The sequence below is a fragment of the Paroedura picta genome, chromosome 1, assembly GCF_049243985.1.
Source record: "Paroedura picta isolate Pp20150507F chromosome 1, Ppicta_v3.0, whole genome shotgun sequence".
NCBI lineage: Eukaryota > Metazoa > Chordata > Lepidosauria > Squamata > Gekkonidae > Paroedura > Paroedura picta.
The window spans coordinates 65,654,952-65,682,568 of NC_135369.1; the positions used below are offsets into that span (position 1 = coordinate 65,654,952).

General features: G+C 43.5%; 2 protein-coding genes across 6 annotated transcripts in view; one reads left to right on the forward strand and one right to left on the reverse strand.

Moving 5' to 3' along the window:
- The window catches only part of CLIP4 (CAP-Gly domain containing linker protein family member 4), a 74,061-nt gene extending 61,646 nt beyond the window's left edge, over window positions 1–12,415 (reverse strand). The window contains exon 1 of one of the 5 annotated variants that reach the window (XM_077341340.1): window positions 11,802–12,415. In XM_077341340.1, coding sequence (XP_077197455.1) covers window positions 11,802–11,808 — 7 coding nt within the window. In that variant the 5' untranslated portion in view covers window positions 11,809–12,415. Of the gene's footprint in view, window positions 1–1,987; window positions 2,080–2,128; window positions 2,187–2,214; window positions 2,304–11,801 lie in introns of those variants that run through there. The other 4 variants (XM_077341283.1, XM_077341360.1, XM_077341264.1 and 1 more) reach the window with 4 other exon arrangements.
- A 261-nt stretch (window positions 12,416–12,676) lies between these two features.
- On the forward strand, window positions 12,677–25,751 carry LOC143839354 (photoreceptor cilium actin regulator-like). The gene is made up of 2 exons (XM_077341232.1): window positions 12,677–16,538; window positions 25,536–25,751. Exons 1-2 carry the CDS (start codon window positions 12,820–12,822, stop codon window positions 25,645–25,647), a joined length of 3,831 nt encoding a protein of 1,276 aa, XP_077197347.1. The 5' UTR covers window positions 12,677–12,819; the 3' UTR covers window positions 25,648–25,751.
- The last annotated feature ends 1,866 nt before the right edge of the window (window positions 25,752–27,617 follow it).

Below are 27,617 nucleotides of genomic sequence, written 5' to 3' on the forward strand. Positions count from 1 at the left end.
ATAGGTTGAGAGACTTCGGAATGTTCAGCCTGGAGAAAAGGAGGTTGAGAGGGGACATGATAGCCCTCTTTAAGTATTTGAAAGGTTGTCACTTGGAGGAGGGCAGGATGCTGTTCCCGTTGGTTGCAGAGGAAAGGATGTGCAGTAATGGGTTTAAACTACAAGTACAACAATCTAGGCTAGATATCAGGAAAAAAAATTTTTATAGTCAGAGTAGTTCAACAGTGGAATAGGCTGCCTAAAGAAGTGGTGAGCTCCCCCTCACTGGCAGTCTTCAAGCAAAGGTTGGATACACACTTTTCTTGGATGCTTTAGGATGCTTTGGGCTGATCCTGCGTTGAGCAGGGGGTTGGACTCAATGGCCTGTATGGCCCCTTCCAACTCTATGATTCTATGATTCTATGAAAGCATTTTCAGTCTGTACCTTTATAAAAGGTTAAGGAAAGCTTTGTGTTCTGCTAGAAAATGTGTCATAATTTTGGAAGAGAAGTCATGCCAAAGTCAAAGAATACATTGTGCTGTGGTTTCATACATAAGAATACATATGTTTCTGTATGTAGCTCACATACAGATAATATTGGCTCTAAGTCAGTGGTCCCCAACCTCCGGTCTGGGGACCGGTACCGGTCCATGGATTAGTTGGTACCGGGCCGCGGCTCCTCCTCATCCTCCTCCCCAGCTGCTGTCTCAGGGGCTGCCCTGCCACTCTGCCACTGGCTCACCTTTGGTGCTCTCCAATGTCCGCCATGGCTGGGGCTCCCCCTTGACGTGGCACTGCACAGCTGCTGCTGGCAGTGCCCCCGAGCGGGCGGCATGAAGAAAGGGGCGCCAGCAGGAAAGCAAGTGGAGCAGGGGCTCAGGCAGCAGCAGCGACATCCCTCAGCAAAAGACCCCCCCCCCCCCCGGGCCTCAGTAAAATTGTTAAACGTCGACCAGACCCGGTGATAAAAAGGTTGGGGACCACTGCTTTAAGTGATTGGCCAACAAGAACACAGAAACTAGTTTGACCATAAGAGACAACTACTTACTTAGCACTCTATAAATGGCAGAGAAATATTGAGTCTGGTCTTCTGAATCTCTGGCTGGTGTCTGATACCACAGCATTACAGCGTCAGCCATGGAATGCAAATACTGAAAACTATCCATTTGTTTAAATATATTGTGCCTTAATACTGCTTATAGTCCTATATTTAAATAATTTAAATAATCTCTTAAGTTCTGATGGTGCTTTAAAAATGCACCACTTTTTAGAAATGTCTAGTTGAAACCCAACCCTTACCCACGGAACTGTCCTGTTTCTACTGTGCCTACAAATAATACAAAGGAGGGCATGTTCAGGGGATGTCTGGCCTTGAAAAGCACAGCAGCTTGCATTTAATATACATCTTTTTCCAGAGACAGAACATTGCAGGCAGTTAGGACTTTTTCCTTTTTTTTAAGTGCATTTCTAGAAGTAAGTCTTTCCAGCACTCAAGGTCCTCAAGGTGAAAAATTACACAAATGCACCAGCCTCTGCGACAAAAATGGAGATGGAAAGGCACACTCCTCCCGCCTGCCAACCATTTTTATGCTAACCCTACTAGGAACTCGGGAGTTCTGCCCAACCTGCAAAAGTTACACCTACACCTGTCAGCAACACAAGGGCAGCACAAACTCCAGTGCCATTAGTGCCTTTATTCCCATCAGTTCCTACCACTACACACACATACACCACAACATGACTGCGAAAGTCACATTTGCCATGGAAACACCATCCCGCGCAACCTACAACATACCCACTCTACCCCCCCCCCCCCAATGAGCACGTGCGCCTTCTGCTGTCAATCTCACCCAGCATGGCCACGAGCCAGTCATCACTGCTGGTGATCTCACGCCCCCGTCGCCCCACACTCCTTGCTCTCTCGCTACCCACTGATTGGGAACGAGTACCAGCCACCAACTGTCCCTTCCCCGAGAAAAGCCAGAGCCGTCCTCCCCTCCCCCTTACCTGTCCCGGTCACCAACGGAGGCTGCTCCCCCACCCGAGGGCGAAGAGAGGCGCGCGAGGAAGATGCTCCCGCACCCACGCGCCCCTTCCCTCCCTCCCTCCCTCCCTCCAAGCGGAGGCCCCGCCCACAAGCTCCTGTACCTGCAGCGTTTCTCCCCTTAGCCCCGCTCCCGAACTCCCTCCGCCTGTCAACCGTGACCCCAAAGGAGCAGAGCGACGGACCTTACCTCCCTCTTCCCTTCACTCGGTCTCGGTTTAACCAATCCGAGGTTCTGGCCCTGCCCTCATCTTTACATACAGGCCCCACCTCCGACGCCTAGGAAACAGCCCACGGAGCTACGCCCCCACTTCATCCACCGGCTTCTTTCCCTGCCTCCAGCTAGTACGCAGTGGGCATGCGCGCCTGCTGTCGCCCTCCGACCTGCTTTATTGGGTCCAGTGGCGTGGGATACAGCGGGGTCCTCAAGGTGGGGCAGACGCCAGGGGGACATGCTGCAGAAATGTGGCGTCAGGGTGGGAAACGCAGCCTCGCCAATAGATGAATGTTCTCCGTAGCCGTGTGCTTCAATAAATTCTCTCGAAAGCAGATGTTTCCCAGCCATTTCAGCGTTGAGTAAATGGCGACCAGAACGCAATCTCTTGCTTTTGGATTAATAGTTTTGTGCCCCGTTCGACGTAGCTTTGGAGTTGAGCGCGAGTGGATTCGCATGGCTACTGTTTGACTTGCTTTGACATTGTAAACGGAGGAATAAATGGCGACAGCTTTGTAGCTAGACTGTTTTGTGATGTGATTCACTGTATGACTAATTTATATGTGGTGTACTAATGCTAATGTAGTCTTGGGGGAAAGTAGACTTTACGTGTTAGGGCTGTGATTAGGCTAATTACTACTCATCATTTTTTTAAGTGGCCTGACTTAAAGGTGATGCTGGGAAGCCAAGACAGTTTTTGATGCATTCTTGCAGGTGACCCTTCGGTCTCATCTAAAATGACATGTCTTGTGTTCTTAATTAAATTCTGATTGTGCAAAATGGAAAATTTTGTCAGACCTAGCCTGCTCTTTTGCACTGAAAAGCAAAAATGTTAATGTGAGCAGATGTCACTTCCAAGTATGGCAAATCCAACACACTATTTTTCATCTGGATAAGGATATATGCACATTTGGAAAATGAAGTAACTATATAATGGACGAAGAGCCTCTTGTGGCGCAGAGTGGTAAGGCAGCCGCCTGAAAGCTTTGCCCATGAGGTTGGGAGTTCAATCCCAGCAGCCGGCTCAAGGTTGACTCAGCCTTCCATCCTTCCGAGGTCGGTAAAATGAGTACCCAGCTTGCTGGGGGGTAAACGGTCATGACTGGGGAAGGCACTGGCAAACCACCCCGTATTGAGTCTGCCATGAAAACGCTAGAGTGCGTCACCCCAAGGGTCAGACATGACTCGGTGCTTGCACAGGGGATACCTTTACCTTTATATAATGGACGTTGGAAGTCTGAACTAGACGTAGTATATTGTGTAAGTGTTTTAGATAAGATAAACATGCATCTGAATTGTAATATTTCACTGTATAGTTAGGAACACATGTTGACAGAATGTTCAATCTTGGAAAAAATAACCCTGCACATAGAAAACCAACATGTTGCTTGGCAAGATCTGTCCAACTGGAATACATTATTACAAAGTTTGTGTGTGTGTTTGCTGTATGCTGTAGTATTCAGTGAGCTCCTACAGTTAGGGTTGCCAACCCCCAGATGGTGATTGGAGATCTGCTATTAAAATTCATTTCCAATTATTAGAGATCGGTTCTGCTGGAGAAAATGTTGCTTTGGAGGGTAGGTTATATGGCACCCACCCCCGCCACAAAACCCACCCTCAAGCCTCCAGGAATTTCCCACCCCAGAGCTGGCAACCCTACCTGCAATCAAAAGCAGCACAGCCCAGTCACAGATTTGCTGTATTTTCTACTGCCATAATCCCAAACTCATTTTTTTAAGTTGGAAGAAAGACAAGATCAGGCTGGTAAGTTGCATAGCAAGTTAAAGATGTCTGCATTTGAAAACAGGTGTGACTTTAGGGATTCCACAGTTTGGTAAGAAAAACAAGGGCTGGGCCCACTTCACATGATGAAATTAACTGGAAATTCTGGACTTGCTTCTTGGGATAGACTGGTCTATCACACAGTTAGCACATTCTTTGCCCAAACTGTTTTAAGGATAAACAAGTTCTTTGTGGTTCCAGGGCAAAGAGCAGTTTCTATTTATGTAGAAAGAATAATGCTGCCTCTCTAGTCACCTGCTCAAAGCAGCTTACAATTAAGAAAAGAAAGGACACAATCGTTAAAATGGCCAAGGCATACTAGTATTACCATCCTGGGACATAGTTGTACACCCACTGTAGTGCTTTTATCACATCCAAGATGGCTTTCCTTGATATGACAAACACTGGCATCTTGAATGCAGTGCATATGTGTTAATTCTTCTATGCATATGGTGTGTTGCACGTCAAATCACTGCCAACTTATGGTTACCCTATGAATTAATGTCTTCAAAACGTCTTGTCATTAACAGCCATTCTCAGGCACTGCAAACAAAGGGCTGTGGCTACTTTTATTCAGTAAATCCATCTCATGTTGGGTCTTCCTTTTCCTGCCTTCAACTTTTCCTAGCATTATTGTCTTTTCATAACATGATCAAAGAATTGTAGGCTCATTTTAGCTTCTAGGGATAGTTCAGGCTTGATTTAGTTTAGGTCCTGTTGAGTCTTTTTGGTAGTCCACATGATCTGTAGAACTCTCCTCCAACACTGCAGTTCAAAGGAATCTGCTTTCTTCTTCTCAGCTTTCCTCATTGTCAAAGGTAAATAATGAGGAAAGCTGAGAAGAAAGCAGGTTCCTTTGAACTGTAGTGTTGGAGGAGAGTTCTACAGATCCCAGTGGAGAATACTATGGCATGAATTATCTTGATGTTAGTTGCCAGCAGCATGCCTTTCATGGCTGCCCTCTGCAGTCTCCTTCTGATTTCTTGGGTGCACACCCCCTTTTGGTTGATGATGAAACCAAGGAATATAAACTCTTGAACAATTTCAATTCCTCAGTTAGTCATTAAAGTTGTGTAATTCCTCAGTTAGTAAAGTGGTGTCATCTGAATATTTCCAGTTGTTAATGTTGCTTTCTCATTTTCACTCCACCTTCATCTAAGGGTGCTTTCACACACACTAAATGTACTTTTACTCCACTTTCAGTGTTTTTTGCAACTATGTAGAGTGGCAAAATCCACTTGCATATGATCACTGAAGTGGATTGAAATGGCATTGTTTAGCATATGTGAAAGCACCTTCAATCTAATCCATACCCCCCCCCCCTTTGTGCTGCCCTCACTATTCTTTCTGCTAAGTGTCATTTGTCCCCAGATTGCTATTGAAGGGCAATTTCTTCCTTGAAAGTTCCTCATTCAGACTTATTCTTTGTCTTAGCTAGAGATGTAGTTAAAAATCTGTGTCTTTCCTATTTCCTGTCTTTCCCTACTCTTCAATCAGGCTGGGCACAAATACTATGCTAGTTTGGTGTAGTGGTTAGGAGTGTGGACTTCTAATCTGGCATGCCGGGTTTGATTCTGCGCTCCCCCACATGCAACCAGCTGGGTAACCTTGGGCTCGCCACAGCACTGAGAAAACTGCTCTGACCAGGCAGTGATATCAGGGCTCTCTCAGCCTCACCCACCTCACAGGGTGTCTGTTGTGGGGAGAGGAATGGGAAGGTGACTGTAAGCTGCTTTGAGCCTCCTTCGGGTATGGAAAAGCAGCATATAAGAACCAACTCTTCTTCTTCTAACACCTAAAGCACCTTAGAATGCCAGATCTTTCTACCGCCATCCTCTTTCTCGTTCTCTGGGGGGTCTGATCTGGTGACATAGCAAATATGCTCCTTTTTTGCCTCCATCTGTCAGCACATCTCTAAAATAAAGCAAATACTAAACGTTTCCAGTGTTACCTGCTGCCCAGGTAAGTACAATCCTCAAAAATCTTCATGAGCTCTAGTGTTCAGCCAGCTCTTTGAAGCAGAATAGACTACTGAATGCACTTGTGATCTGATGCTGAGAAATTATTATTGTTGTTGGTTGTTTATTCGTTTATTAGATTTATTACTCACCTCTCCCCAGAGGCTCGAGGTGAGTCGCAACATATAAAACCCCAGTAAAACCATACAATAAAACCTTAAAAAATAACAGTACACACATATATCATTTATATCCAGTGACTATTTCATAGACCACTCAAGAGCTGTTTCAGGTGACTGTCATATGGTAACACAAAAAAAAAAAATTAAAGTGGAGTCAACAGAAAATAATATAGGCTCTAAGGGAAACACAAAAGAAGACATATCTTTGACTCAGGATGTCCAGCATTTCGTCACAAAATCAAAATCTAAAGCACCCTCACTGCCACAAAACCTCTGCTGCTTGGGAGTGGGCATTGACTGCTGCTCTGGGTCCGGGGCCAAGTGACTGCTTGCTGGCCCTCAGAGCTCTCAGCTCCACTTCTCTCATACGGTGTCTGTTATAGGGAGAGGATGATTTTAAACTTCTCATTCATTCATTCATTCATTCATTCATTCATTCTTTCATTCATTCATTCATTCATTCATTTACCACCCTCCCTGAAGGCTCAGGGCAGTTTACAGGAAACAACAAAATAGTACTTGGTAACATCATTCAGGTAACAGTAAGGCAGGAACAACAACAATAACATTAACATAATAACAATAACAACAATAACATTAAAGGAAGGTGAAACTGCAAGAGTATAGGGAAGCCGTAAGAATAAATGACACGAGGCGAGGGTCTGTACGAAAAGGCCTCTAGATCAGAAGGCTCTGCGGTATTTATTACTTCCCCCCCCACCAAGTTAGACAAAGGAGCTTCCTGAAGGCATCGTGTACTTTCAGGATTGGTTTAGGTTACATTCCAAGCCATATAAGGAAATAGGTCAAAAAGGTCATCTCTGCAGGCTGGGGTCAGATGGAGAAGTTTTAGCTAACCAGGAGTGTGGTTTGCCAACACTGTCATCTAAAACTCCTACACAAGAGCCTTAGCTCAACTCGTACTGAGGCCCAGGGGTTGGGTGGATTTGAAAGCAGTCATGGTAGGAGGGAAGGACTTGGGGGCCAACTGGAAGCGATGGATAGGTCAATCTCAACCAAATGCCTGACACCTGAGGCCTCCTGAGTGACTGTGGGCCATTCCAGGTCTCTCAGAGCTCTCAGCCACAATACTCTCATAGGGTGTCTGTTATGGGGAGAGGAAGAAAAGATGATTTTAACCTGCTTAAACACCTGAGGCCTGCTGGGTGACTGTGGCCTATTCTAGTTCTCTCAGAGCTCTTAGCCCCACTTCACTCACAGGTGACTTAGGGGAGAGGAAGGGAAGGCAATTTTAAACTGCTTAGAGACACCAGAGGCCTGCTGGGTGACTGTGGGCCATTCCCAGTTCTCTCAGAGCTCTCACAGCCTCACATCCCTCACAGGTTGTCTATTGTGGGGAGATGAAGGGAAAATGTGATTCCTTCTTTGTGATTCCTTTTGGTAGTAAACAGCAATGTAGAAGAATCCATCTTCTAAATGGCAACAGTGAAAGAACTATGTGCGCACATAGCATTATATCAACAGTAAAAAAAAATGGAGCCAGAAGGAGTAGGGCCAGAGAACTGGGACTAATTGGTTGCCATGTAATCTCCCCCTAAGAACAGTCTCCAGTCTGATTTTCCCTTCACATATCTGAGGACATGGCTCTTGAAAGCTCATCTGTAACCACTATGCCACAGTTCCCCAAGGTCAGTCCTCTCCCACACTCAACTAACATTCCAAACCACAGGTTCTTGACACCCCTATCTCCACACCCATGCCCTCATTTGCCACCATGCCACCACAACCCCACACACAACGCACATATTCAGCCTCATGCCCTTACAGACTGGACAACCCCTCCCCTTCCTGTTCCCAATGCCAAGCTCTCTCTATCTTAATCACTCTCTTCCTTTCTACCTCCTTCTCTCTTTGCTATTTCCCCACCCCCTGCTAAGCGTCCGTTGTTCAGCTACAACAGGTTTTAGTTCTAGTGTTTAATATAATTGCCTATAAGGAAGGTCCCTCAGAACTGTTAGTCCATATATGAAACCAATGGTAAATTTTCCTGACTCCCATTAGAATCATAGAATAATAGAGTTGGAAGGGACCTCATAAGTCATCTAGTCCAACCCTATGCAGGACACTCACTATGCAGGACACTCACATCCCAATTGCTCATCTACTGTAACCTGCCACCCGTTTGCCTTCACAGAATCAGCCTCTCTGTCAGATGGCTATCTAGCCTCTGTTTAAAAATGTCCAAAGATGGAAAACCCACCAGCTCCCAAGGAAGTCTGTTCCACTGAGAAATCGCTCTAACTGTCAGGAACGTCTTCCGGACGTTTAGATGGAATTCTTTTTGAATTCATTTCATCCCATTCGTTCTGCTGTGTCCCTCTGGGGCAAGAGAGAACAATTCTGCTCCATCCTCCATATGACACCCTTTTAAATACTTGAACAGGGTTATCAGATCCCCTCTCAGTCATCTCTTCTCCAGGCTAAACAGACCAAGTTTCCCCAACCTTTCTTCATATGTCTTGGTCTCCAAACCCCTCACCATCTTGGTTGCCATCCTCTGGACACGTTCTAGTTTGTCTACATCCCTCTTCAATTGGGGTGCCCAAAACTGAACACAGTACTCCAAGTGAGGCTGAATCAGAGCACAGTAAAGCGGTACCATCACCTCCTGTGATCTGGACACGATACTCCGTTTGATACAGCCCAAAAACCCATTTGACTTTTCAGCCACTGAGTCACACTGTTGACTCATGTTCAATGTATGGTCTACTAAGACTCCTAGATCCTTTTCGCACATGCTACTGCCAAGACAAGTTTACAACCATCCTATATTGGTGTATATGGTTTTTCCTACCTAAATGCAGAACTTTACATTTGTCGCTACTGAACTTCATTTTATTCAGTTTAGCCCACTTCTCAAGCCTATCAACATCATCCTGTATTCTGTTGCTGTGTTCAGTTGTGTTTGCTACCCCTCCCAGTTTAGTATCATCTGCAAATTTAATAAGTATCCACTCTAATCCCTCATCAAAATCATTTATAAATATGTTGAACAACACAGGCCCCAGGACAGATCCTTGGGGTACTCCACTTGTCACTCTTTTCCAAGAAGATGCTGAACCATTAACAAATACCCTTTGGGTACAATTTGTCAACCTGTTATTGATCCACCTGACAGAATTAGGATCCATACCACATTTTACCAACTTGTGAACAAGAATATCATGTGGAACTTATCAAAAGCTTTACTGAAATCCAGGTAAACTATGTCCACGGTATTCCCTGATCCAGCAAGGTAGTCACTTTCTCAAAAAAAGAGATGAGGTTGGTCTGACATGACTTGTTCTTGGAAAACCCGTGCTAAGTCTTAGAAATCACAGCTCTCAGCTGTTTCAGCTGTTCAAGGACCGAGTGTTTGATTATTTGTTCCAAAATCTTGCCAGCTACAGATGTCAAGCTGACGGGTCGATAATAACCCGGATCTGACTTTTTCCCTTTCTTGAAGATGGGGACAACATTTGCCCGCCTCCAATCGTCTGGCACCTCACCTGTTCTCCAAGAAGTGTCAAAAATAATGGACAGAGGTTCAGAGATGATATCTGCAAATTCTTTTAGTACCCTTGGCTGCAGTTCATCTGGCCCAGAAGACTTTGTTTCATTTAAAGAAACTAGGTGTTTGTGGACTGTTCCAACACTGATCCTAGGACACCAATCCCATCCCCCTTGTTTTGTTACATTTTTGCCACATTGATCATTATTTCCCTCACAAGAGAAGACTGAGGAGAAATAGGAGTTAAGCAGTTCAGCCTCTCTTTGTCATCTGTTATAATTTCACTTGCTTGTCCTCGCAGTGGTCCTATGGTGTCCCTATTATTTTTCTTTCTTGAAATATAACTAAAGAAGCCTTTTTTGTTATTTTTAGCATTTCTTGCTAGCCTAAATTCATATTGAGCTTTAGCTTTTCTAACACTCCCCCTAGAATTATTGGTTATTTGTTTGTACTCATCCTTGGTAATAAGGCCTTCCTTCCATTTCCTAAATGACTCTTTTTTATTCCTCAAATCTTTTGATAAATGCTTATGGAGCCAACTTGGCTTCCTTAGGATCCTCCCATCTTTTCTTCTCAAGGGAATTGTTTATGATTGAGCCTTCAGTACTTCACTTTTAAGAAACTCCCTGCCCACTTGGACTCCCATCTATTTAAGTCTTTCTGACCACGGGACTCTAAGCAACATACCTTTAAATCTGTGAAAATCAGCTTTCCTGAAGTCCAGTCTATACATACGACTATGTAAAGGTTTTCTCTTTCCTATATTGATTGTGAATGGTTTGTCATTGGAGTGTTAATACTGACAGAATGTTGTTAATTACACCATTTAATGATGCATAAAAATATAATCAAGCGCAACTCAAGCTGGATCTTCAAGAGCAGACAAGCCCTATCAGTGACTTGACAGAATTTGAAACAATCTTATTCCCAGCCAAACCACACATCCAAGGACAAATATACAAGGTTTTATTAAAATATATAACAGGGACCAAACAGTTCAAAAATTGCATGGTTAAATGGATGCAGAATCTAAATCATAATATTTCCTTAGAGGAATGGGAACAACTTGGGGAGAGGAATATTAAATGTACTAAGTGACAGTTGAGAAGAGAAAATTGGTATAAAATATTACATTTCCTATGTATCCTGCTAATATATTATTAAGTATCATGCTAATGAATCTTCCTCACAATACTGAAGAACTTTTTTTTAATGTGACTATGGCTGGGAGAATCATAATTGCACAGTATTGAAAATATCTGGAGTTACCCAAGGTAACAAACTTGACAAACAGGCTTGACAAACCTGGAGAACTCTGTAAGAGGATCAAGTTGTCAAGCTAAGTTAACAGAGGACCACTTGAAGAATTGAAAAACATTATTATTATACATAAAATAATAAAAACTGTGTAAAGAAAAAGAAATTGATGACCTAGTTCAATGTCCCAAGTTGTAATATTTGTGCATTTATTAATTAAAATTACATTTACGTTTTCTAGATCTGGGTGGATGTTCAGGGGTGGTGGAAAGTTCCGTCAAATGACAGCTGACTTATGGGAACCTTATAGGGTTTTCTGTCTTCTACATTTGATGGTCATGACTCATTGAGTAGTAGTACAACTTCAGTCTCATAGCATGAACATTATTCCTTTGAAAGCACACTGTGTCATAACAAGCCATGTATTAAAACTATCATAGCATGCAATAGCGCAGATCAGAGAAAAGTTGGTCAGCTCTTGACTCCCTTTTCCACAGGTGTCCAGAGCATGAGAATCTTCTGTATCACCTATAGGCTGCTGGCCAGTATTCATCTTCTGCAAATGAGATAATTACCCACCATTTCTCTGGGGTTGTGATACTAAGATAATGCATGTACCAATCCTCACAATTAGTAATTCTAACCAGAGAGGTACAACACCTGTGTGTGTGTAAAGTTATAAAATCAACAATTAATTTTCATTGAGCAGGGGGGAGCTGCGTTGCATAAAGATGCTTCTTTTACAAAACTGCATTAAGAAATTTTAAATAATTTTGACCCTCTTTCTTACCAATTCTACCATTTCTTATCATCCTATCATTAAAAAAAAAAAATGTTCTGTTTACATCTTGTTTATTGCTGCTAAAGACTTACCCTTCATTCACCACGGTTGCATTTCTTTCCAAAAGCTGGCATGTTTTATCCCGGCAATAGTCCTGTGAAGTGGCTTAGGTTGACTGGAAATGACTTGACCACAGCAGCCCAATGGATTCGTGGCTGTGCAGGGAGAGGATGTGGGTTTCCATTATCCAACTTGGAGACATTATGTAGAAGCATGAAATGTGGGGCTACTGCAAAAAGGTTCTGCAGTGTGGCATGTTAGGTTGCAGGACTGATAGTAGTAGATAGTTGAAGCAAGTCAAACCTCTCCTCTTGGAGAGTCCAGAAATGACTTGCATGTCATAGAAATGTCAGAAAAAAGTGCTGTGTTGAAGCTGTAGATCAGAAAACTCCTGGCTGAGTGGCCTGATAGGCTTTTCCATCACTCATATCTTTGTGTCTTGTGCTTCCTTCCTCATCTGTATTATTCTTCCCAAGGTCATCCATTGTCCTTGTAGTGTCTGAGCAACTGGCATTTCCCTCACGCACACACACCACAAAAAATTGCATTTGTTCAAAGAGCTGACACTTGTACAACTGCCTCTTGGTTTGGATTTCAAAGCTCCAAGCGTACTGCAGAAATGAGGAAAGGCAGGGGAAAGTACTGCAATGAGTACAAAGCTACTCAAAATGTAGTGTATAAATAGAAAGCACAACAAACTCACTGAGAGCTACTTAGCCTAATGAGCTTAAACTCTTATTTCTGGCTACATCTGTCAGGATAAAGATACATGAACACTCTTCAATCCACTGTTTCTAAAGGCAGCTGAGCTCTTATGCTACTGGTTTGCAAGCAAATGGAAATTTGCTAATCGCTGCACACTTTCATAAGGGAAACGTTGGAGTGGGGAGTACCTAGTAACCAACCAGGAAATCCACAAAACTGACAAAACTTTCTTCAAAACTATCAGATCCTCTCATCACCTGAACTTGTAAGTTTGATTCCTTTTTACTTGTTACTTGATCAACTGGATGTTTTTTGGCAGCAAAGAAAGCTGGGAAGGGGAGTGAAATGGGCTGTGCTCCTTCTCATAGTGTGACTGCTATTCAGAATGCAGAACGTAGAAACAAGCCCTTGAAGAAGGGTATCTGGCCGGGTGATCCAGAGAGTGAAGGTGTCTCCGTTCATCTGAAGATCAAGGACTCCTCTTCTTATGTTATTGATGACTTGGGTCAGGGAGTGTCTCAGGGTAAAGACTGTTTCCTTGAAAACACATCAGATGAGGACAAAAATGTTAATTTCCGTTCCTCCTCTGAGGATCCTTCACTTCTTGAGGTTTACCAGGAAGAGAAGGACATGGGCATCTTGGTCTCAGAGTCTGAGATTGCTGCGTCTGAACTGACTGAACCTTACCAAAATGTGGCTGAAAATGTGAAAAGAAAGCAAACCTTTTGCAAGCCACAAAAAACTGTTCTGGAATGCAAAAATGAAAAGCCAACTCCAAAGAGAGGAAAGAAACAAAAGAACAGGCATGGAAATCAAGATAATTATTGCAAACCCAAAGACAAATCCTGTGCAACTATATGCAAAGAAGAGGGAAAGGTGGATTTCCCAGATCTGCTTGTTAAAGCCCATCAGAACACATATGCCTATCTCAACCCCAGCCTCTCCACATATAAGAGTATTTTGACCATAGCCCACCAGGCTACAGAAACACAACTGATTTTACAGCAGATGGTAAGCTTTGTATTGTTTCGTTTTGATGAAATCAACCACCTTCTGGAAGAAATTGCCAAAGATGGAGAACATCTTCTCAAAAAAGTAGATGGCAACCTGTCTTGGCCTGCTGACAAAGGAAACCCAAAAGAACAACCGGATCTTTTGCAGCAGTTATTGCACTACACAGTCAACAAAATGCAGCTGTTAAATGGAACGGTGTCCTCTTTGACCTCTGAGGTCCTGCAGGAGTCCTGCTGTTTTTTGCAATCAGCAGCTAGCAGTTTAGAAGAAAAACTGAAAGCAAAACAAGTTTTTGATGAACGCTTGCTCAGGACGATAAAACTCCTTGAAGCATCTATAGCTGGGTCTTATCGTACTCACCCTGATGATAGTACTCTGTATTCTGAAGACAGTGGAATTGGCATTGACAGTGAATCAGTCAAAGACTTGAATCTTCTTGATAAACAAGGAGTATATGCAAACTGTGATTCTTGTTCATTTCATCAGTCTCTAAATGAGACCACTGGGAATGGAACACCATCTGCAAGAGAACAGCGGTGGGTGTGCCCCTCTGCATATGCCACGACAGGACCCCATGACTGTGCACTGAAAAGCCATTTTAATGATGTGTTTTACTCTCCTGCTCATATTAAGAAGGTAGCATCTTCTTCCAAAATAGCAGCAGGAAGTGTAGACACTGTCCTCCAACATCAAAGCATTGGCATCAGAATTCCTTCTAACTCTGCGCATTCTGCTGTCATCAATGAGGAAGAATGTGAAGAGTGTGAATCGACCGAAGCTTCTTCCACAACTGAAGATAATGATGACAACAGCCTATCTGAAGAAGAAAGGGACAGTATTCTGGAAAAAGGAAAAATGGTGATAACTAAAAGACCAACAATTGTACCCACATCAAAAGACATTAATCTGAGGCGTTCCACCAAGCAAATAGAGACTCCCGAGAAACAAAAGATTATATCGAAGATGAAAGATGCCATCAGTGAAAAGATCAAATTTGTCCCTGCAAAACCAGAGAAGAGGGAATGGTCAGAAGATGAGAATGGAAGAGCTACCCAGGTACAACGGCCGAGTACGGCCACTAGACGCCCGAAGACCAAAGTTAAACAGAGACGGTCTAGATCTGCAGAGTCTCTTAAAAGTCAAGCTGAGGACCCAACTCTTCTAGAACTGCAAAGAACTCAAAAGGCCCTCAATAACAAGTTGGAAATATTTTACACACATAATGAAAATAAGGATACAAAATGTAAATTCACATCCATGAACCAAAAGGAAAAATCCAGATTGCAAGATGATGAACGTGTGACTCATAGATCTTCCACCAATAAACTGAAGGCATCTCTTGCTAAAAATTTCAGCATCTTACCTAATCAAGACAAGGTCCCTTTGCTTAGGCAGGATCAAAATGCTATCAGCAAGAAGCCTGATGGAAGGAAATATGGAAAGCTTGTCACAACAACCAGGTTTTCTCAAGAGCAAACGTCCACCAAGGAAAATGAGCCTCCTGGGACTCAGAAATTGAACAGTGTTGCTTGCAGTCCACCTCGTAAATCTGTTAAAAAGCTCATTGAAACCTTCAGCCCTCCAGAAGGCCTTGTGAAACCCATAAGTTTGAGAAGTTTAGGACCAATCAAATGTGTCCAAAACTTTGGACTTCCAAACATTACTTCCAATCTCTCACTTCCAAGAGGGCTCATCCCTTTAAACCAGAAGCACAGAATTGCACCAATAGAGGATCGGCATTGTCCAGTGAATCCTACCCAGCATGCTTTTGATCCCACAGTTGAACCTGTACTTCCAAGTGGGAATGGCACAAATGAAGAAATTGATGAAGATTGCATAGAAAATCTTCCATTGCCACCTGCTGAAATGTTAGTGGGCCTCTCATCTGACTGTGCTCAAGATGCAAGGACAGAAAACAGCTATTCAGAAATTCCCAACAAACCTGCCAATATGACTGAGCATTGCACCACTAAGAAAATTTCCCAAATTTCTCAACGAATGAAAGCTTCATTGATTTTTATGGATTTGCTACCAAGCAAGAACCTCAACAGTTCCAACTTTATTGTCAACAAAACATCAAAAAGCACAGTGGATTCCAAAGCAAGGAAATGTTGCTTGGAGTTGAATTCTATCCATATGTCTGGGACTCCATTAGCCTCTCAAGAGGACTATGAAGTTAAAGAGGCTGCTGATTTGTATAGACAAAACCATAAAATAATACCTCTTCAACATTCCAAAGAGAGTCCAGAACAGGATAAAAGTGACACCAGAAACAAAGAATTCAGAGCTCCTCTAGCTTTGGATCAACAGCAAAGCTCACCTGACTTAGTTGGTAAAAATGAGAAAACAACAGATTTTGTCAGGCGAGTTTCCCCAGGAAGGAGCCCTCCTTCATCACCACCTAGTGAAAGAAGGTTCCCAAGCCCACCACTGCATCATAGACACATCCATCCAGCTTCCTCTCCAGTGGTTCATAGGCAGCCCAGTCCTCCAAGAAGCCCCAAAGCAGGAAACCCTCCAACACAAAGGAAAATGCCTTCACCGCCATCCCAACAAAAACTACCTAGCCCTCCAAAGGGGCGCAAGCAACATAGCCCACCAACCCACTGCAAAATATTGAGTCCGCCATCCCACCGCAGAAAGCCAAGCCCACCTCCTTTCTCAACTACATCTTCCCCATCAGCTTCTCCATCACGGTTGCCTAAAGGATTACAAAACAGCTTGGACTCTGGGGATGAGCAACAGTCTGCCTCCCCAAAGATTGTCAGCAATGCGCAGTCAATATTTTGCCCAGCTACTTGGTCATTATTTGAAGCTAAGCCACCACTGCCACGAAGCAGCTCCACCACAGATGCCATCCTGAGGGGCCCTCCCAAAATATCTACACAGGGTGATAACTCAGAGGCTGAGCAACAGAGAAGGATGGACCTCAGGGTTGCCAATCCCCATTCATTTGTTAGGAGAAGCTTCTCTGACCATAAACTCAGATTCCCATTTCCCTTGCCATTGTTTCCCTCAGCTACCAGTGAACCTGTGCTTAGTCAAGCAAGGTAAGGGACATTCTACTAAATGTCTTCAAGTATCATTACCTTGATTTATAGTTAAAGCACGTAACAGCATTTTCTTGCATGAATAATATTCCTGGAGCCAAGGAATGAAAAATCTTAAATGTCTTTATTGACAGCCTTAATGTAGTGTAATTCCTCAGTAGTCATTACTTTTGTCTTCTTGATGTTCAACTGTAACTCTGCCTCGGCATTTTTTGCTTTAACATTCACCAGTAATCACTTCAGGTTTGTTATACTATTATTGTAATATACATAAACTGAACATGAAGAAGAAGAAGAGTTGGTTCTTATATGCTGCTTTTCTCTACCAGAAGGTATCTCAAAGAGGCTTACAATCACCTTCCCTTTCCTCTCCCCACAACAGAAACCCTGTTGGGTAGGTGAGGCTGAGAGAACTCTCATATTACTGCTTGGACAGAACAGCTTTATCAGGCCTGTAATGGGCCCAAGGTCAACCAGCTGGCTGCATGTGGAGGAGTAGGGAATTAAACCTGGACTCCTAACCACTATACCAATTGAGGTTGTCAGTGGTGAAGTTGGCATACTTATTCTATATCTGCACAGAAACTATATTCTTAATAGAATCTATCTGAAGATATACTGACCATTTTGTATATGAATTATTCATATCATTTTCTTATAATATTTCTTTGATTAAAATTTAAAATTTATAATCCATTCTGACACCCAGAATAGTGCAGCTGCTTGACGATGCAATTTGATATTTGATACAGCTTGACCTCCTCGTTTTTTCATCCTGTGTAGTGCTTTAAATCATGTTCTTGACTTCTTTTCATTTCATATAAAATTATTTTATTTATTATTTATTTATTAGATTTTTATACCACCCTCCAATATGGTTCAGGAGGATTTACATATAACATCATGGGGTGATACATGAAATGACTTAAACACAGAACATAGTCAATAGTAACATCAATGATAATCCAACAGTGGTTCTAAACCAACTCAATTTCAATGGTCTTCATGTCATATTCCATCTCCAGGGCGGCTCTGGAAGGTTGGCTTAGGCATAGTTGGGTTAGCCCAACCCCCTGCTTCAGCCTCACACTCCTGGTTCCCTTTCATCTGTAATTTACAACCCACAAATGTATATGGCCACCCCCCCCACACACACACACACTGGGAACTTGGTCTTATCAATCAGTGTCCTTGGTTCACAGAGAGGCAACAAAACAGCCAGCTGAGGACTATCTCCCATCCGGGGAAGGAGATTTGATGTCTTGAGAGTTCATGCCTAAAAGATCAAAGGCCTCCTCTATGTGAACCATTGTTTCCGGCTGAACACCCAGACCTATATAATACTGGGGGGAATGATAGTTCCTTGTCTCTGTCAATGACTCCTGTTCCTATCTCTGCGTGTTCTGCTCTGCTTTGTAGATACTCTCAATAAAACCTGCTTTTTCCTTTACACTCCATGGAGTCATGTTGGGATTTTGTCTGAGATAGGGTCTCTTCCCCACATCAGGATCCTTGAGTTGTGACACCTAATCAACAAAAAACCCAGCAGGAACGGCAATTTAGATAAGACCCCCAGAGAGGTCACACTGGTTCAGGCCATGAAGGGGATGTCTGAGGTAGACCAGTGGATATTATTGGGTTTGAACAGTCTCAGGCAAATGCCTGGTAGAGGAGTTCCCTTTTGCAGGCCCTTTGAAATTGTAGGAGTTCAAGCAGGGCCCTGATCTCTTCTGGGAGTTTGTTCTACCAGGTGGAGGCCAGGAAAAAGCTCTGGCCCTTGTTGAGGACCGACATGCTTCTTTGGGGCCAGGAATCAACAGAAGGTTGGCAGTGGCGGAGCATAATGCTCTTTTGGGGATACAGGCCGAGAGATGGTCTCTCAGGTACACTGGGACCAGACCACATATGGCATTGAAGGTAAAAACCGAAACCTTAAGCCTGATCTGGAATTCAATTGGGAGCCAGCTGAGTTGTTGAAGTATAGGCCAGATGTGGGATCTCTATGGTGTATTGGTGAGAATCCTGGCTGCAACATTCTCAACCAGTTGCAGTTTCCGAGTCAAGGATAAGAGTAGGCCTGTGTAGAGCAAGTTGCAAAAGTCCAGTCTAGAGGTGACCGTGACATGGATCACTGTGGCTAGGTGTTCATGGGAATTGTAGTCCATGAACATCTGGAGGATCCCAGGTTGACTACCCCTGATCTACAGCATCAAATGCTGCTGACAGATCTATTAGTATAAACAGCACTGACCTGCCTTGGTCTAGCTGGTGGCAGAGGTCATCCATCAGGGTGACTAGCGCCATTTCCACCCCATAGCTAGGCCGGAAATGCGAATGAAATTACTGAAGTTTCCTCCAGGAAACTTTTTTGGTTCGCTGCAGCCCTTTCAACTAACTTCCCCAGGAATGCATTGTGCGAGATGGGATAGTAGTTGTTAGGCTTATGTGGGTCCAGGGATAGTTTTTAGAGCAACAGGCATACCACTACTTCTTCTACTTCCGGGAATTCTCCCATTGAGAGAGATTGATTATTTCGCGGAGGGGGATCCCAAATTTTATGCCCATTGTTTTTAGGAGCCACAGTGAGCATGGGTCTAGTGAGCAAATGGTTGCCAGTTTTTGAGAATATTTACATTTATAAAAATTGATAACATTTGAAACAAAAAACTCAATTTTGGTAATATATTTTCTTTAATTGCAAACATCCTTCCTAACTACAAAATTTTTAACCTGTCCAACTTTGATTGCCCAAACTTTCTGATAAATGTTTCAAAGAAATATTTAGTTCTATTACTGATATTATGACAATATCATCCACATAACTTTTCATTTTATATTCTTCTTTATTTTTTGTATGCCAGAGATCTTTCTAACTTGTTTAATTGTTATACCCAATATTTCTTTTATGAAAATAAATATGGAGATATTGGACAACCCTGTAATGTTCCTTTTGCTATTTAAATTAGTGACCCATTCTAGCTTGTTGACATACGTAAATCCTTTGTATCCAATTTAAAAATTCTGTTCCACAATTCATATTTAGCACTTTCTTTAAACATAACCAAGATACATTGTCAACAGCTTTCTAGGAACCTAATGTAATTTCTCCTCATTTTCTTCTTGACTATTTAATCACATCCAATGAATGTCTAATATTTCAAATATCACTTTGGGACAAATCCTCTTTGATTTTCATGAACTACATCTGCAATACATTTTCTTAACCTCTCAGCCATTATTGTTTGTAATCCACATTTAATAATGAGATTGGCCTATATGTCTATGGTGAGAGTGGGTCATTCCCTTCTTTGTATACAGTTATATTTGCTTGTTGTCAGGCTGCTGGCATGTTTTTTTTTTCCTCTTCTATTTCATGCGTTACTTCTTGCAGAAATGTTAGTACTATTACTTCAAAATACTTATAATAAGTTGTTGTCAAGCTCTCTGGTCCAGGTCCAATGCCTAATTATTTTTCCCATTATATCCAACTTTTTCTAGATACACTTTATTGTAGGGAACTGAGGCTGCTCTCCTTTCTCTTAAAGTTTGAGATGATTATGCTCTAAATTTTCTTCAGCTAAAATGATGATAAACAATGCTGTATTGCCTAAACAAGTTGTTTAGCATATATCCCAAATTCTGGTATTTCTTTTTGGGGAAAAAAGATCTTACTAATAAGATACAGGTGAGCTCTGGGTCAATTTACTGTAGCAAACAGGGAAATTAAACTCTAATGTAAAGAATCAGCTGCCTAGAAAGACTGGGGCTATATTAATATAAAGGGACTTTTGGGGGGTGGGTACTCATCAAAATACTTATGTCACACATACCCATCTGTTTTTCTTTTAGAATGGCATTTAGAACTTTGTTTTATACATCTTTCAGGATTTTCCTGCTTGTTATTGCCTGCATTATGCATTATATAGTTCTCTCTGTCTCAAGATACTTGGCTTGCAGATATCCAAGGGTTATGGGTATCCAAGGGATGCTTCTTGCTGATATGAAAAAGGTGACAGCTCCTTTCTCTCACTCTTTCTTTTTTGCATTTGTGGCATTTAGAAGGAAATTTGCTTCAAAAAATGTGATTAGGTGTTACAAGGGCTTTCATGCCTAATGGTATATCGGCCATCCCACCATCTGATATATTATTAGGCTGACCATTTTACAGCTAGTTTTATGGCTTAATCTTTACATTGCAAATTGTTTCATGCACAGTAAATATAAAATTTATTTCCCCAGTTTGCAGTTGTCCATAAAGGTAAAGGTAAAGGTATCCCCTGTGCAAGCACCGAGTCATGTCTGACCCTTGGGGTGACGCCCTCTAGCGTTTTCATGGCAGACTCAATACGGGGTGGTTTGCCAGTGCCTTCCCCAGTCATGACCGTTTACCCCCCAGCAAGCTGGGTACTCATTTTACCGACCTCGGAAGGATGGAAGGCTGAGTCAACCTTGAGCCGGCTGCTGGGATTGAACTCCCAGCCTTATGGGCAAAGCTTTCAGACGGCTGCCTTACCACTCTGTGCCACAAGAGGCTCATTTTGTCCAGAGGCGCAGTTGTCCATAGTCACAAATAAATAAAGCGTACTGAATAGCCTTGTACTACAAAAAGGGCAACATGACACCATCCCATTGTTTCCACACCCACAGGCAATGGCCAATGTGGATTGGGGTGGGGAGACTGGTGTTGAAGTCCCCCCCCCCCAACTATTGGGTTATGAAGGAGAGTGCAAGAGGAGATATGAGGCTGTTGTTTTCACTTGAGCTCTCAGGGAAGCTCCAGAGAAACAAGCCTAACTTTATTTATTATACAATCAACAGAGCCTCTTATTTTTTTTCACTAGGGGCAAAGCCTGTTGCACCCAGGAATATAATGGGCACTAAGACGTATGCCTACACTGTATTCTCCCTGGGCCCTCCTTCCCTCTTCAGGGTCTAGCCTTTGGCTGGAAAACAGCTCTGAGGCATACATTGACACAGCACAGATGCACACAGAATAAATCCTGTTAATCACAGAATAAGAATCACAGAATCATAGAGTTAGAAGGGGCCATACAGGACATCTAGTACAACCCCCTGCTCAATGCAGGATCAGCCCAAAGCGTCCTATAGCATCCAAGAAAAGTCTGTATCCCAACTTTGCTTGAAGACTGCCAGTGAGGGGGAGCTCACCACCTTCTTAGGCAGCCTATTCCACTGCTGAACTACTCTGACTGTGAAAATTTTTTTCCTGATATCTAGCCTATATCGTTGTACTTGTAGTTTAAACCCATTACTGTGTGTCCTTTTCTCTGCAGCCAATGGGAACAGCATCCTGCCCTCCTCCAAATGACAACCTTTCAAATACTTAAAGAGGGCTATCATGTCCCCTCTCAACCTCCTTTTCTCCAGGCTGAACATTCCCAAGTCCCTCAACCTATCTTCATAGGGCTTGGTCCCTTGGCCCCAGATTGTCCTCATCGCTCTCCTCTGTACCCTTTCAATTTTATCTACGTCCTTCTTGAAGTGAGGCCTCCAGAACTGCACACAGTACTCCAGGTGTGGTCTGACCAGTGTCATATACAATGGGGACTATGAAATCTTGTGATTTTGATGTGATGCCCCTTTTGATACAGCCCAAAAAACGCAAATGAAGGTTGCGGACTGCTGGCTTAGAAGACATACCATTCAAATTCCCCGCTTAACTCAAAGCCATGAAATTAAACCAGTGACTCAACCCCAAAGCTCTGGATCTGAATCGTTCCAGTCTGGGGTACGTTTGCATTCGCTCAGGAGGACTCCATCAGTACTTCTCTCTGTTAATGGTCTAAGTATTTAAAAGCTATGATAACACGCTATTTGTCAAAAAATTGGCTCATAAATTGGAATAAGGCACAAATCAAAAGGATTAAAGAAGGATTAGCAAGTGCCAGTACGGACTATATAGAAAGATATAATAATGTGTGCTTATGCACAATTTCTCTCCTTCATTGTACAGTGTTTAAGTGTGTGTACATATCTGCTGAATCCTCTCAAAAAGCTCCCCAAAATTTCTGCAATAACCTCTTTGTTTAACCTTCCCACCTACTAATGAAGTAATTCATTAACTTTTTATAAAAATCTTCTGCCTCTGGAATAACAGGTTTAAGAACTATAGACTGGATTATAAAATTCATGTTTCTTAAAGGCAGTGTTATCCAGAGATGGGAAGGAATATCCTTAAGAAATCAATGTGAGTTTACAATGTGACCTACTAAGTGATACTTTAGAAGGTACACGTAAGGAGGTGGGTATAGAGGATTATTCTTTGACATTTTTCTTTGAACAGTTGAAACTTGCATCCTGCCCTTCACCTTATGCCATATTCAAAGTTATTTTGCAACGTATCAATTTCTGTAGTATCAATCTCCCAAACTGCCCTCTGTTAAAGAAAGGCAACTCCAGAGTGGTCTTGGACATAAAGAACTATTTTGGCAAGTGTCTGGCTCTCAGCCAGTGTTACCCGTATGATTCTCATGAGTGTTTCCCTCTGAAGAAGAAAACAGAAGCATCCTCAGCAATCCTGCCACGTACCCTTCATTATGGAAGGCAGGGGAACATCTCAGGGATTGAGGTTCTTTTAATTCTTAGTTTAGAACAGAGGACAACTAAGGTTGATATGAAGCTTTTGAACTCTGGTGCTGGAGAAGAGTCTTGCGAGTCCCTTGGACTGTAAGGCGAACAAACCGGTCAGTCCTAGAGGAGATCAGCCCTGACTGCTCCTTAGAAGTCTAGATCCTGAAGATGAAACTCAAATACTTTGGCCACCTCATGAGAAGGAAGGACTCCCTGGAGAAGAGCCTAATGCTGGGAGCAATTGAGGGCAAAAGAAGAAGGGAAGGACAGGAATGAGGCAGCTGGATGGAGTCACTACAGTAGTCGGTGCGAGCTTAAATGGACTCCGGGGAATGGTAGAGGACAGGAAGGCCTGGAGGATTATTGTCCATGGGGTCACGATGGGTCGGACAAGACTTTGCAACTAACAACAACAAAGGATGATATGATAATAAAAGGTTTATAAAATGACATATGGCATGAAGAAACTTTCTCACTCTCTGCCATGATGCCAAAATTTAGAGTCACCCACAAAGTTTATTTACCGTATTTGCCGGCGTATGAAAAGTTACCATATTTGCTGGCGTATAAAACGACTGGGCGTATAAGACGACCCCCAACATTTCCACTCAAAACATAGAGTTTGTTACATTACATTACAGTACTATGGGCCACTATGGGCAGCTATGTCTATCCCAACTGAAGTGCACCCGGTGTATAGGACGACCCCCCCCCCCACTTGGGGGTATGTTTTTCAAGGGGGAAAAGTAGTCTTATACGCCAGCAAATACTATATTTATTTCTTCAATGTATTGACTGCCAGTCCCAGAGGCTCGTGGCGGTTTACTAAAACCCCCATAAAACCCACTGAAACCCCATTAAATGACTATAACAGCAACAATCAACAGCAAGTAAAGATGTCGGAACCCTAACCCCCCCACACCATTCATCTACTAGAGGGAGGAGAGGGGAGAGACAGATGGGGTCCGTTGTTGGCAACAGGGGGACCCCAATTGCTCTTCCCCAATTGTGAGTAGATTCAGGCCAGCCCTCCCCCATCTTATTTTAGTTGTGAGAATCCTAATTTTAGATAGCTTTTAAAGGAGTCTGGCCACAATCATGGAGATTAGGGCTTTCGTTGTCATTGTTTGTTACCTGGATTCTGTGGAATTAAAAAATGCGAAATAAATGACAATAATAATAAACCGATGATGCAGCTTGCATATTCAGATACTGTTGTCACTCTGAGCCCAGGTTCTTTTGGGGTGGGGGTGAGTGCAAGAGCAGGAGAAGGCTGTCATCTTCTGCTCCTGCTTGACCCATTATGCACGGGGGTTTTAGCGCGTGTTCAGGGTGGAATGGCGGCGACTAAAATCACCGATAATGCACAGAGTCGGCTGCAACCGGCCGCAGATTCAGTGCACGCCGCCGAAAAAGCCGTGTTAGCGGCACCAAATTGACCGCGTGCATAATCCGGGAGACTGGAGGGTCGGAGGCGGCACGACCGCTCAAGCGGCTGCCGGAACGAACGGTGGCGCAGGCCGGGGGGAACCCAAGGGAACACGGACGGAAAGGCAGACGGAGAGCTCACAGTGGAGGGGGGCGAGGGGATCGCTGCGGCTAAGGATGGAAGAGAGGCCAGCCACCCACCTCCCACCCATTCCCAAACACACACCCCAACCACAAACAAGAATGGAGGCGAGGATACAACAAGTTTATAAAACAGTGTGAATGAACAAAGCACAAATATACAATACAATACAAAGCTTAAAGTAGGGGAAACAATATAAAGGGGCAGAGGAACGGGGGCAGCAAAGAAGGGGAGAGGCGAACTGGGAGTAAACTAATGGGAAGGGGAAACATGCTCCCTCCCCCTCCGTGCCCGACAAACCCGGCAGTGCTGCCCTGCGCAGCCTGCTTCCACCCTTCCTGGCCTCCGCCTCCGACGCTCGCCAACGCAGCGGCACGCTCGCCTCGCTTCCCCTTGGCTCCGCATCGATGCCTCGACACCCGCCACTCCGGGTTTTGCCACCGCCGCACCCCGTCCCGTGCATAACCGGTTTGCTTCGCGTCTTCCCCCTCCACGTTTTCCATGTGACCCGAAATCGCCATTTTGGCAGCCGTGCATAATGGGCCCTTGTGCGCTTCCTGGAGGCCATCCACACATGAGGTGCACATGGGGCATTTTGCGCAGGGCACAGAGTGGCTGGCTAGCTCTCACTTGAGGATCCAACTGAGGACCCAAATTCTTTCCAAATTTAGTCAATGGCTCCATCTGGCATGGTCCAAATTTCTTCAGTAAAGAGCAGTTGGTCCTTTCAAGATGCCTGGTGGTGTTGCTGATTCAGGATTTAAAATGCTCTGTTTTTCATATATTTGTTAAAAGGTCCAGCTTCATTTTGTCTTAAGCACCATTTTTCTCCCCAGCATGAACGAGAAGCCTAAGAAAGAGGGGGATCCTTGGAGCAGCACATGTTTCTCTGATCTCTGCATTGTGGGCGAGGGACTCCAGAAGGACTTTGGGAACTGGAAGGACTGAGAATCTTTTCCATGACTGAACATCTGCCTATTTCACAAGAGAGTGGTAGAGCACAAGCAACTGAGTGCTTCTCCCCTCCTGTTAACATTCATTTGGTTTATAATGTGGTGGAGTAGAAAGAACTTTCTGAATTGTGTAATGATGATTTTTTTAAAAGACACTGCTTAGGTGTAATGTAGAAATGAAGGATGTAGGCAAGCCATAGATTTGCCTACATCCATAAATTTGCCTACATCAGGGGAAGGGGACATAAGCCCATTTATTCCCTTCTTTTGGTATTAATGTGTTTTATAAGATTCTGTATTGGTTTCTGGCTTTTTACAATTTCTACGAAGTATCATGTATATTCATGTAAATGTTCCATACATTTTAATTATCAACTTTGTATATTTGTGAATATTAACTGTGTAATATTTATTTTAAAATATATTTGTAACTTTATCAATCCACTGTGAACAATTCGACTATATTTGACTATACAATAAATTCTTATTTTAAGTTGCAAGGATTACCTTTGTAATTCTATGGTGTTGAAGCAAAGGGTCATTACTGCAAAGGGTCATTGAAATCAAGGGTCATTGAAGTCCAGTTCTTAGCCCTGATTCAGCAAAATCCAGTCCTCTAAGACTGGCTCACTGTAGTTTCTCAAGCCTGTGCTACAAGGGTGGTAGGGTTGTTTTACAAACAGCCAGGGGATTTATTTGGTCCTTTTCTTTGTACTAATGAAATTACTAAACCCTCCATCCATATGGCTGTGCATGAAGGACACAGAGATCCAGCAGCCAATGCAGCTCAAAGCTATAGTAGTTCCTTTTTATGTTTTCTTCCTTCCATACTTCAGCTGACAAATGATTTAGGCATTTTAGATTTAGGCTTCCCAACAGCTAAACTGAGATTCAGAAATGTATTCTATATATAGCAAAACACATTTCTCAAAGTTTTGTTGCTTTCTAGATTTTAAGTACTTTAAACAAGAAATGGAGCCCAGGAGCCTAAATGGGTGAGAGCATGCAGACAGGAGCAAGATTTATCCCCCAACACTTGGGCTATCAGGGAAGGGGGCAGATACATCTTCCATTTGAATAGCATCCCCGAGGGACACTTAGTGTCCTTGGATTTATTCCATGTAAGTGGAATGGGAAAGTAAAGCCCTGCACTTGGAAACACAGTTGCACAACCTGCCCCACTGCCAGTGAATGACCCAGGCTGTACTCAGGGCCACGGTCAGCATACCCCGAGGTGGGGCAGCTGCCAGGGCTCATGGATTTGGGTGGGGCCACAGTTGCTGACTCTCTACTCATTCATCTCCACTGATGCCTGTCCTTACACTCGTCCACCATTTTTTCCCGGCTGTATATGCCGCCTAGCACTGCTAGAGAAAGGCATATGGGTTGTGCACAAAGCATAAGCCTTCCTGGTGGCCATAACAGTGGCACACCTGGCTGCACCTCCCACCAGTGCCATTTGGGGAAAGGGTGGGCAGGCAGTGTGGGTTGTTGTGGTCACAGGTGTGCAGAGTAAGGCTGCACAGGCATGTGGGTGGTTGTACAAGAAGGGGGGGCTAGTAGAGGGCATAGGGTTCAGCACTTAGGCGTGCAAAGCAGCCATTCCCACGGCATGGGGGGGAGAGAAGGTGTGGGTTCTCTGCCTGCGTGTGTGCACCGACTGGTGCACCAGCACCAGTGCCTCCCCCCCCCCCCCCGCATTGCAGCACTGGCTGCTTTGGGTGGGATCAGCTGCTTCAGACGCCGAAGCACCCAACCTTAATGGGGGACTCTGGCCACTCTCTGCCCAGAGTCCCTTTAAACGGATCTGTCCCTGCCCCTTTTGATAGAGATCTTGCAAGGTAGAGTAGCTTCAGAGACCTACATCTGTATATCTATTTTCTATTTCTCCCACCCACCATAACAGGCATTTGGCAAGTTTACAGATGTGGTAGTTAATCATTTCCTAAATTTCACTGGAAGTGA